At 42.4% G+C, this 11,208-nt stretch overlaps 1 protein-coding gene across 3 annotated transcripts in view; it reads right to left on the minus strand.

The window, feature by feature from the left end:
- Positions 1-5,507, minus strand: part of Hdip1 (HDAC and MIER1 interacting protein 1) — a 33,680-nt gene extending 28,173 nt beyond the window's left edge. The window contains exon 1 of one of the 3 annotated variants that reach the window (XM_085682039.2): positions 5,335-5,506. In XM_085682039.2, coding sequence (XP_085538165.2) covers positions 5,335-5,400 — 66 coding nt within the window. In that variant the 5' untranslated portion in view covers positions 5,401-5,506. Of the gene's footprint in view, positions 1-5,334 lie in introns of all 3 variants that reach the window. The other 2 variants (XM_085682041.2, XM_085682040.2) reach the window with 2 other exon arrangements.
- Positions 5,508-11,208: the final 5,701 nt, after the last annotated feature.

The raw sequence follows: 11,208 nt of genomic DNA on the forward strand, positions 1-11,208 counted from the left end.
AGGCATATCTCTGAGTTTGAGGCTAGCCTGGTCTACAGAGTGAGCTCTAGAACAGTGAGGGCTACAGAAAGATGCCCTGTCTTGAAAAATACAAACAAAACAAACAAACAATAAGTACCGAACACTGGCTCTTTTTCTTTTTTAAAAATTTATCATTATAGCTGGGTGGTGGTGGTGGCGCACGCCTTTAATCTTAGCACTCAGGAAACAGAGGCAGGCAAATCTCTACAAGTTCGAAGCTAGCCTGGTCTACAGAGCACGTTCCAGGATAGGTGCCAAAGCTACACAGAGAAACCCTGTCTCGAAAAACCCAAAGAAAAAATTATTATTACTATTACTACTACTAACTCCTATTAGTAACTTGTAGTAGTAGTGTGAATTGCGTAGGAGAGAGAGGTGTGGACACTACAAAGCTCATGCTCTCCTTCCACTTTTCCTGGGCTTCACACTCAAGGTATAAGACTCGCATTCATCCAAACACCTCATCACTGAACCACCTCAGGTGCTCTGGTTTTTGCTTTGTTGACACGGAGTCTCATGTGACCTAGACTAGCCTTGCTATACATAGCAAAAGCTACCCTTGAGTTCTTGATTCTTCTGCCTCTCCCTCCCACGAGCTGGGGTTGTAAGCATGGGTCACCATGCCCAGTACAACATAAGATCTTTAATTTACACTTAGGAGAAAACAAATGGGGCCTACAAGATGGCTTGCAGGTATGATGACCTAAGTTCAATACCAGGTAAAAGGCAGGAGAGAACCGACTCCCAAGGGCTGTACTCTCCATACACATATTGGGAGGGGGTGTGTGCACACACCCATGCACACTCACACACACACACACACTATAAATTAACTAATGAGCCAGTTAATTTAAAAAGGAGAGAACAATAGTACGACCCAGTGATGCGGCCTTATAACCCTAACACAGGAGGCTAAGGAAGGTAGATCACAAGTTCAAGGTTAGTTTAGACCGCCTGCTTAGGTGCTGTCTCGAAAAATTAAAAATGAATATAATGGCTCCATGGTAGAGCACTTGCCTGGCATGTACAAGACCCCAAATTCAACACTGAATACCGCCAAAGGAAAAATATGAAGAAAATAAAATCATAGAAACCTGTTTCTATAATTAACAGATGAAGATTGGCTTTGATACCCAGGTGCCCACTGACTAATTCAATGATGAGATGATTTTTTTTAATGAGTTCCACTCAAAACACTTCCTACATCAGAGATAATGCATTCTAAAGTCCTGTTATTAGTGGAACGTCCCTCTCAACTCCTGCCCCAGAAATTTAAAACAAAAACCCCACCACAACAAGATCCTATAAAAAGAATCTTCAAACAGGTTGGACAACTTGAATAATGTTAGTTAGTCTGATTAAATTATAGTTTTAGGGAGATTTTATACAAATGCCCTAAATACTCCTCAAATTTCAGTTCACATTAAGATAATAATAATTTAAGTTCTAATGACATACTTTCAGTTTTTTAATGGGAAAATCCAAAATATTGTTTACTAGGATTTATTATTTACCACTTCATTCTTTGAAAAATACTATTCAGGCTGTCAGTTTTAAAGAAGAAAGGAAAAGCAGGGTCAGCTACACATCTGTTCTATGTCACACTACTGGTGTCTAGACTCATGTCTAGTACGAAATAGACATTCCACAAATATTTGTGGGTGAAAAAAATCTAGAGATATAAAAATTATAGCACTCTTAAAATTTGTACTTGAAATTGTCCAGGACCAAAATAAATAAAAAAGAAGGATGAATGAATGGAAGGAAGGAAGGACGGACGGACGGACGGACTTGGGCACTGCAATATTTCATTAACTTTTTTGAATCCTGAAAAATAACCAAAACCAATACAGAAAACTCATTTATAGAAATCTCATTACTTTTGCTTTCTGAGGTTTTAGTTATCCAAAGTCAACAAGAAGGTTAAACATGGAAAGGGGTATTTAGAAAGAGGTTGAGGTTGGTGATGCAAAAACACAGAACTCACATCAAAAGGAGTATTGAGTCACCAAGGCCGATGAACAGATGTAAGCTATCCCAAATTCTATGTTCCTACATGAAAGCAGTTCCATGAAGTTTTCACAGGGACAGAACAGAGTCATAGATCAAAGCACTTCTCAAATAAACTGGTATTTAAGTAGGAAGTCACAGCAGAGTGAGAAATCTTCATTACAGGCCTCAGATGCTGTCTGACAAATCTTTTAGCCCTTTGATTGGTGGAAAATTAGGAGTTTTAAGTTAACTCACCTCAAAAGCTTTTTATCTTTCCAGATTTAGATCTGACACAGAGCAAGGCAGAGAACGGCTATCTGTGGGCTAAAGATAGCTCACATTGCTAAGCCAGGAACATCCCACACTCTCCACATTTCTGACGTTTTGACCAATCAGTCTTTGTAGACAGTTTCATTTCAAGAATTCTCATTCACAAGACATCACAGAACTTTTATTAGAATATACTGTTCTATTTAATTATTAGCTATTGACTACTTATGCCTAACTTATAGATTTCATGCTAGGTGTACGTACATATGCAAAAACACAGTATAGATAATCTCAGTATTGTCTGAGATTTCAGATATCTACTACAGATGTTAATGTATCTGCCCAAAATAAGGGTGTGTACTGAGAATCTTCAGTGCTAAACAGATCAGAGATGGTATGGGTACAGCACACACATGTGCCAGAGGTGACATATATATGGAGAAACTGTACATTGTTTAAGGGCCTATATAAGAGATGTTGAAAGCTGCTAAAAATCGAGCTTTCTGCCTCCTCGTACCAGTTTTTTAAATTAGCCTACCTAGCCAACTGGAAAATTTTCACCTTAAAGATTTTTCATTTATGCTTGTAAACTATGTACAAAAACTTAATTCAATATTTATGCAATAACTTCTAATCTTGGTAATATTCTAGTGTTTTGTTTAAAAAGCTACTTACAATTATAGGTTTTCTTCCTAGTTTAAAACTAAAAGTTTCTACTTTTTTTCCTGAGGCAGGGTTTCTCTGTGTAGCTCTGGCTTCCTGGAACTCACTCTGTAAACCAGGCTGGCATCGAACTCACAGAAATCCACCTGTCTCTAGCTCACGGGTGCTGTGATTAAAAGTGTGCACCACCACTGCCCAGCAAGTTTCTACTTTTAAGTAATTAGAAAACTAAAATTAACCTATTACTTTCTTCAATTACTATTACTTGAGAAAAAAGTCAGCAAAGGGCAAGGCCCTGGATTCGACCCTACCACAGGGAAATCACCAAAAATACATTTGCCATCCTGTATATTCTCCTCAGTATTGAGAATAAAAGACAAAACAAGACAAGACCAATGTACTAGTTTATAAAGGACTACATAGTGTCCACTGACAACATTTCCATGCTGACTCCCTAAACCCCACTGTGTGTAAGGCTTTTCAAAAGGTGCCTGAGTTTAAGTGAAGTGGGATACCCCTAATGGGGCTAGCGACCTTAACGAGACCAGAGCATGCACGTTTTGCCACACGAGGACACTAAGAAGACAGCTTGGCATCGACAAGCCAAGAGAACTCTCACTAGAACCACCGATCCTGGCCTTGAACTTCTATCAGAACTGTAAAAAAACTAGATAATCATTTTTGGTATTTTATTATTGCAGCCAAGATAAAGCTGATTTTACACAAAGGAATGCATGTGGGGCCTTGGAAATGGTTCAGAGCCTAAGTAAGGGCACCCACTGCCAATTTTATTGCAACCCTTCACGGTGGAAGAGAGAGTAGACTGCCACCGTATGTTCTCTGACTCCCACAGAACACAGATACATACAAAATGAAAATGAAAAAAGATACACGTGTATTTGGATGCCGAGATGAAGGTCATCTTTCCAAATAAAACCCTGACGTCTTGAGCAGTCTCAGGGCTCTGTCTTCTGCTCTTTCTTTAGCTAGGGTTTTTTGTTTGTTTGCTTTTTCCAGTATTTTTTATTGGTGTGTGTAGAATTGGTGTACCCACACCTATCTCTGACCTGCTTAGCACTAAATGTGAAGGTCATAGGGCAACTTTGTGCAGCCAGTTCTCTCCTTCTCCCTTCGTGGCTCCTAACTGATCTACCCCAGGTAGTCAGGCCTGAGCAGAACTTTTCCCTGCTGAACCATCTCACTGGCCCCTAACAAGGATGTTAAAATCAGGCCTTTCCCCACAAAAGACTACTTGATGCCAAGTAAAACAAAAGGATACACGGGATTTGTGCCATACAGAAACAATGCATAATTCGTATTCTATAAGCCTTAACTGGAAATTATTAAAACATCGAAGTAATGTACCAACAGATTGATCACAAAGTCCAAGTTTGTTAAAATTTAGTTTTGTGGAAAGAATGAATGCAACACACTACACTTTGGAAAATATGACTGTTTTATAGAGCTCTATCGTCTCTATTCTTACACAACTTTCCCTGATCGGCGTTTTTATAAATTATATGAATAAAATGTTAACATTTTGTTAAAAGATCTGATAAACCGACAAGAAAGCGCCCTAAATAATAAATTAAAACCAGCTTAAATCTCCGCCCATTTTAAATTACTCCAGAGAGAGTGAGAGAGAAGGAAGGGGGAGGGGAGGAGAGAGAGGTAGTCATTTTGGAAATTTGAATATTCATTCAGTGGAAAAAGAAGTATACCAAGATCTGCATGCTGGCATGAAGGGCCTGAAGGATGGTTTTAACTGAGACAATTTTAGTTCATTACACTGTAATGAGAATAAAGCGTAGGAAAGAAAAAATGTATCTTTTATTAAAGATTGCAGCTATTACTCCATGAATTCAATTTAGATGACTCGTTTCAAATTCACGAACCCGCATAAATTTTAAAAAAAAAATCTGAAAGCAGACATGTCAAATTTACAACAGTAAATAGCACGAATGGGAAGGGGCGCAAGCAGAGAGGAAGAGCCTCAAGGCCGACTTCATTCGATCGTGTTCCGTTAACAACGTTAACAACGTAATGGAAGGACTAGAAATCACCCATCAAAACTGGTTTTATTGCGGTGTTCCGGAAGTCCACAAATTTGCAAAAAAAAGTTAACACCATTACTGTCCTTTTGTCTGCGTTATGCTGCCACCCAGGTGGCGGGGGGCGACAGCTGAGGGGCCGCACCGCACTCCCCGCAAGGGCGAACAAAGCCACCCGGGGCGGCGGGGGGCCGCGGGCCGGCGGGGGACCAGAACGGGCAACGCCGGGTCCCGGCTCCCAGACCCCCGCCCGGCCGCGGGCCGCCAACCGCCAACCGCCGCCGAGCAACGGCCGCCCTGCCCCGCCCGCTCGCTCGCTCGCGCCGGCCCGGCCCACCTGTTGGTCGCACTCGGGGCACGATTTGGTGGCCATCTTCACTTTCTTGGCTCGAGTTGCAGACATGCTCCCCTCCTCAGCAGCCGTGGAAGCAGCGCCGTAGCTCCGCCGCTCCACAGAGCGCTTCCTCACTCCAGCCGCGACCGGGCCGTGGAGGCGCGCGTGCGCGTGCGCGGGGCTGCGTGCGGGGGGGGGGGGGACGGAGGGCGGTAGGGGGGCGCAGCCCTTCCAGGGAAGTCCCACCGACACGCCCTCTATGGCGGCTGGCCGCGAGGGGCGTGGCTTCTGCGAGACTCCACCAACCAACGCACCCGTGGGCCGGGCTGGGCACGCCCCCTTATCTGTCCGCCCCAGAACAGGAGACTGAAAATGGATACTGGCAACGAATACCCCTGTAAATGTCAGCAATGCTAATCCGTGAGAAATTGTAATAGACGTTCGATGAAACCTCTAGGCTCACAGCGTCAGGGATTCAACGTTCATTATTCAATAAATAATTGCCTGCGATCCACTATCAGGAACACCGAATAGGAAATATTCAGAATATTTAAATATTCACTGTAGACTGCCTTAAGAACAGTCTACAGTGCTTTGTATTTGACTGGAAGGGGGAGAGTGTGCCCTGTTTTGATTCAATGTATCACTGATACTAACTAGATTAAAATTAAATTATTTGGAAAAGGAAACAAAATGCCATGCACTCCTGTAATCCCAGCTCTTACTGCTCTTGTTCAGATCCATAGTGAGAGAACAGAAGGATTTTTTTTTTAATGTACAGTTTCATGAAGAAAGGAGCATGCGCTGTGTTTAAAGTTGCAGAAAAGGGAGCGACACAAAGCATCTACATACTCTGTGCTATAGAAAAGGTATCCTAAGGGCAAGACACCACGTTTCAAAAAAATCTAAACTTGAGAAAATGTAAATTCATTTAAAAGAACTTTAACCCTCCCACAAGGGCTCCCTGCTCCAAAATGACCCTTTAAAGAAGTCTCCAGGATCACCCTAAAGGGACACTTTGAATCAAAAAAGCCAGAAGACATCTAGAGCTGACAGCATCGGTCTTGCAAGTAAGGGAGATATAATTATGATAGGGCCATTGGGCCTTGTGCTATAGCTGCAGAGACCCAGCAGTGTGTGGCAGGATCAGATTTCCCGCAGGGAGGCACTAAGAGACAATCTTATGAAGCTGGGAAGGTGAAACCTAAGATTCACCAGAGACGCTACAAACGTGGTACAACCACGGAGAAAAGCTATCAATACATCATGGGGTGTAGGCGGGATAACTAGAAGACTGGCCTGCCCAGCGGTCTCAGATGAATCCATCACAAAATCCAGATGCCACACAGGGAACTGTAGGGTTCAGTGTTTGATCCAAAAGCTTAGATCCTGCTTTGGTCAGATCTTTCTTTCATATGTTTCGTTCTCCCTTTCAGAATGAGAATATTTACTCTATACCATTGAGTATTAGAAGTATGTAGCTTGTTCTGGTGTTGTTTTGTATGTATGTATGTATGTGTATGTATTTGGTTTTTTCGAGACAAGGTTTGTCTGTAGCTTTGGAGCCTGTCCTGGAACTAGCTCTTGTACACCAGGCTGACCTCAGACTCACAGAGATATGCCTGTATCTGCCTCCCAAGTGCTGGGATTAAAGGTGTGCGCCACCACTGCCCAGCTTGTACTTATTTTTTTATTTCACAGAGACTCACAGTTAAGAGTGTGTCTTGGGCCAGGCAGTAGTGGCACACAGCTTTAATCCCAGCACTCAGGAGGCAGAGGCAGAAGATCTCTTAGTTCGAGGCCTGTTTGGTCTACAGAGTGAGTTCCAGGACAGCCATGGCTCACAGAAAAAGGAAGGAAGGAAGGAAGGAAGGAAGGAAGGAAGGAAGGAAGGAAGGAAGGAAGGAAGGAAGGAAGGAAGGAAGGGTCTCAAAATAACAAAACCAAAACAACAACAAAAAGAAAGTGTTTTCTTATTGTTCTTATTGTAGAACAAATAATAAAAACCCAGAGACAGATATTGGGGTTCAAGCTGAAGGTCAGAAAAGCAAAGCAGTCAACCGCTAGAGAGACTATCTACCTCTAACAAATCTTCCAGCATCGAGGGCGAACTCCTGTCTCCACAAATCTTCAGACTCCACACTCCAATGAGTTCCTATCTCTTCCTCTTTATATTCCTCTCTCCGTCCAACCCTCTCCCTATCTCCTTCTCCCCAGTGCTGGGATTAAAGGCCTGTGATCCCAAGTGCTGAGGTCTCTTTTGTGTGAGCTCTGTTTCTCCTTTAGCCCAATGACCTTGAATTCAGAGAGACCCGGCTGTCTCTGTCTCCCAAGGCCTGGGATTAAAGGTGTGTGCCATTTTTAAACTCCCTGGCCTATATGGCTGACTAGCATGGCTGCTTTGCACTCTGATCTTCAGGGAAGCTTTATTTATTAAAATACAAATAATGTACCACCATAGAATATTAGAAGAGGTTTGGACTTGGGGTGTGTGATTGATGTTAGACATAGGCTCTTAGAGAGCCTGGATAGGCCTCAGACTCGCTATGGCTGAGTAGGAGCCTCTACCTCATCTGCAACTGCACTCACCTGCCACCACACCTGGCCTGTGCTTTGGACTTCCAAACTCTTCTGGGAGTGTTAAGGCTTTGGTGGCTTTTACAGAGAGATTAAATGCATTTTGTGCTGTGGAATAATCCTTCTGTATACTGTGAAGATGTGCTGCTCTGGTTGGTTTGACAAAGAGCTAACCGGCCAATAGCTAGGCAAGAAGAGGTATAGGCAGGGCAGCCAGACACAGAGGAGACTAGGAAGAAGAAAGGCAGAGAGTCACCAGGAGATGCGGGAAGAAGCGATATGAGCAAGCTATGCTGAAGAAAGGTACCGCCATGTGGGAGACAAAAAATATGAGTTAAGATGTACGAGCTAGTTAGCAACAAGGCTAAGCTATCAGTTGAGCATTTATAATTAATAAGTCTCTCTGTGGTTTCTTGGGAGTTGGCCGTCAGGACAGAAAATTCCACCTACCCTTTGAATTATGAGATGAACACGAGAGATTTAATGAACGGGGGCTCTGGTCCCAGGTGGAATAAAAGGGGAAAAGCAAGTGGAATCATAAAAAGAAGGAAATTCCAACAAATATGAATCTTAAAGACTTGTTTCTCAGTGAATGATTCCATCCACATGATGCACTTCAAGTAGCCAAATTCATAGAATCTGGCAGCGTATCTCAGTGGTGTACTTCTTGCTGACCACAGACAAGCAAGAAGTTCCTGGGTCTAATCTCAGTTAAAAACAAACAAACAAACAAAAAATCATGGAAACAGAAAGCAGAGGCAAGGCTCCCATACCCTAGAGCAGTGGTTCTCAACCTTCCTAAGGCTGTGACGCTGCAGTACAGTTCCTCTGGTGTGGTGACCCCACCTACCCACAGAGTTAAGTAACTGCTACTTCAGAATAATAATGTTGTTGCTGTTGGGAATCTTAATTCAAACAGCTGATATGCAGCCCCAATGGGGTCGCGACCCACAAGTTGAGAACCAATGCCTTAGAGACAGGCGAGACACTTTTAGTGGATGCAGAGTTCCAGTATACAGTGATAAAGATGAACAGCAGGTAGGATTGTGACACATAGCGTCATCAAAGGACTGGCCCATATGCTTAAAAATAAAATGGCTAAAATGTAAATTTTTATTTTCTGCATATTTTGCAAAGTAAAAAGGAGAAAAAATCCAATGAACCAGGAATAGAAGGTTATTCCTTCAATATAATAAAGACTATATACGAAAAATCCACAGGTAACGTCATATTCCATGGTATGGGACTAAAAACTCTTCCCGTAAGCTCAGGAACAGAGCCATAATATTCAGTTTAATATTACAAGTTCTAGTCAGAGCAATTAAGGAAGAAAAGCAAATAATAAGATATTGAGGCATTTAAGTTGGAAAGGTAAAAGTAAAATATTAGGATCATTGAAAGTACAAAATATGGACTGGAGAGATGGCTCAGTGGTTAAGAGCATTGCCTGCTCTTCCAAAGGTCCTGAGTTCAATTCCCAGCAACCACATGGTGGCTCACAATCATCTGAAATGAGATCTGGCGCCCTCTTCAGGCCTTCAGGCATACACGCAGACAGAATACTGTATACATAATAAATAAACTTAAAAAATTTTTAAAAAAGAAAGTACAAAATATGAGGGTAGGACCTGATCAGGGTGCTGTGCCCAGATGCACAGAGATCAACCAAGCAGGGTGGTGCGTGCAGAGGCTTGAATTAGGATCATTGGCCCAGGATAGGGCTCCCAGGTGTGCAAGGACCCACGAAATGCAATGGAAACAGCACGAGTAGGAAGTGGCCCACACTTGACCCAGAGTAGGGCACCCAAACACATAGGGACCCACGAAGTACATCCAAGATAGGAGTCACAGACTGGAGTACATCCAGCGTAGGGAAGGAACCCAGGTGTGCAGGGACCACAACACACAGTGGAGATGGGGCTAGGTCAACCTGGCCAAGAGTAGGGTTCCGAGGAACCCACAGCATACAGAGACTGAAGACCACAAAAGCAACAAAATGACAAAGAATAGTAGCACTTAATATTGATTGTCTCAATAACTGATGGTCCCAGTAAAAAGATGCTGACAGGACCAGAAAATGGGGCCCACCTTTCTTGCTGCTTTGGAAAGGCACTCCTCACCGCACCACCAAACATAAATACCACTGAGGGTAAAAGAACAGAAAACAGCACTTTAGAGTAAAAGAAAGTCAGAAGCAGGGATATTCATTCTAAATTATATCAAAGCAAAACTAGTCAGAGGTCACGTCACACTCATTAAGGAACAATCCCCCAAGAGGTTATTATAATTTTAAATGTACACAAACCAAGCTCCACTGTACCCAATTTTCTAGAGCAAACGGAGCCATATGCTAAGTAACAGACATTGTATATTATGTAGCGGCAATGCAGTAACACCGATACAGTAACAGTGGGTGACTTCAACACCTCTCTGCTAATGGACAGGTCATCGGGTACATTAAACAGAGAAGTTAAATGACATCATAAATCAAATGTACCTAACAGAAATCTACGGAACATTTTATTCAAACACTAAATACACAATCTTCTCAGCAGCCCACAGGACTTCCTCTGAAATTGATCATATATTAGCACACAGGGCCAATTTCAACAAACAGAAAAATTGAAATAACTTCTTATATTATATCTGACCGCAATGAATCTAAATCTAGAAGTCAACATCAGGAAAAACTATAGAAAGCACACAATTCATGGAGATTACACAACACACTATCAAATAATGAATTAGTAAGTGCAACATACTAAAAATCTATGGGATAAAATGAAGGCAGACCCAAGAAATAGCATATTAGCTCTAGGTGCCTACAGCAAATAAATAAATCAGGGAAAATTCAAATAAGTTAATAGTGCATCTCACAGCATTGGAAAAACAAGAATAAATTGAACCTAAAAACAGCAAATGGGGAGAAAAGATTAAGATCAGAGAAGAAATTAGAAAAACAATACAAAACTTGGATATTTTTGAAAGGTTTTTTTGGGGGGGAGGAGGGGTTTTGAGACAGGGTTTCTCTGTAGCTTTGGAGTCTGTCCTGGAACTACCTCTTGTAGACCAGGCTGGCCTCAAACTCAGAGAGATTCGCCTGCCTCTGCCTCCTGAATGCTGGTATTAAAAGTATGCACCACCACCGCCCAGCAAAAGATCTCTTTTTAATGATGTGTGTGTGTGTGTGTGTGTGTGTGTGTGTGTTTGTGTGCTTCTGTGTATGTGTCTGCCAGTTCTAGTGCCCATGGGGGCCCAGAATGTGATTCAATCTCCTGGAGTTGGACTTACAGGGAACTG

The sequence above is a fragment of the Myodes glareolus genome, chromosome 22, assembly GCF_982192425.1.
Source record: "Myodes glareolus chromosome 22, mMyoGla1.1, whole genome shotgun sequence".
Lineage (NCBI taxonomy): Eukaryota > Metazoa > Chordata > Mammalia > Rodentia > Cricetidae > Myodes > Myodes glareolus.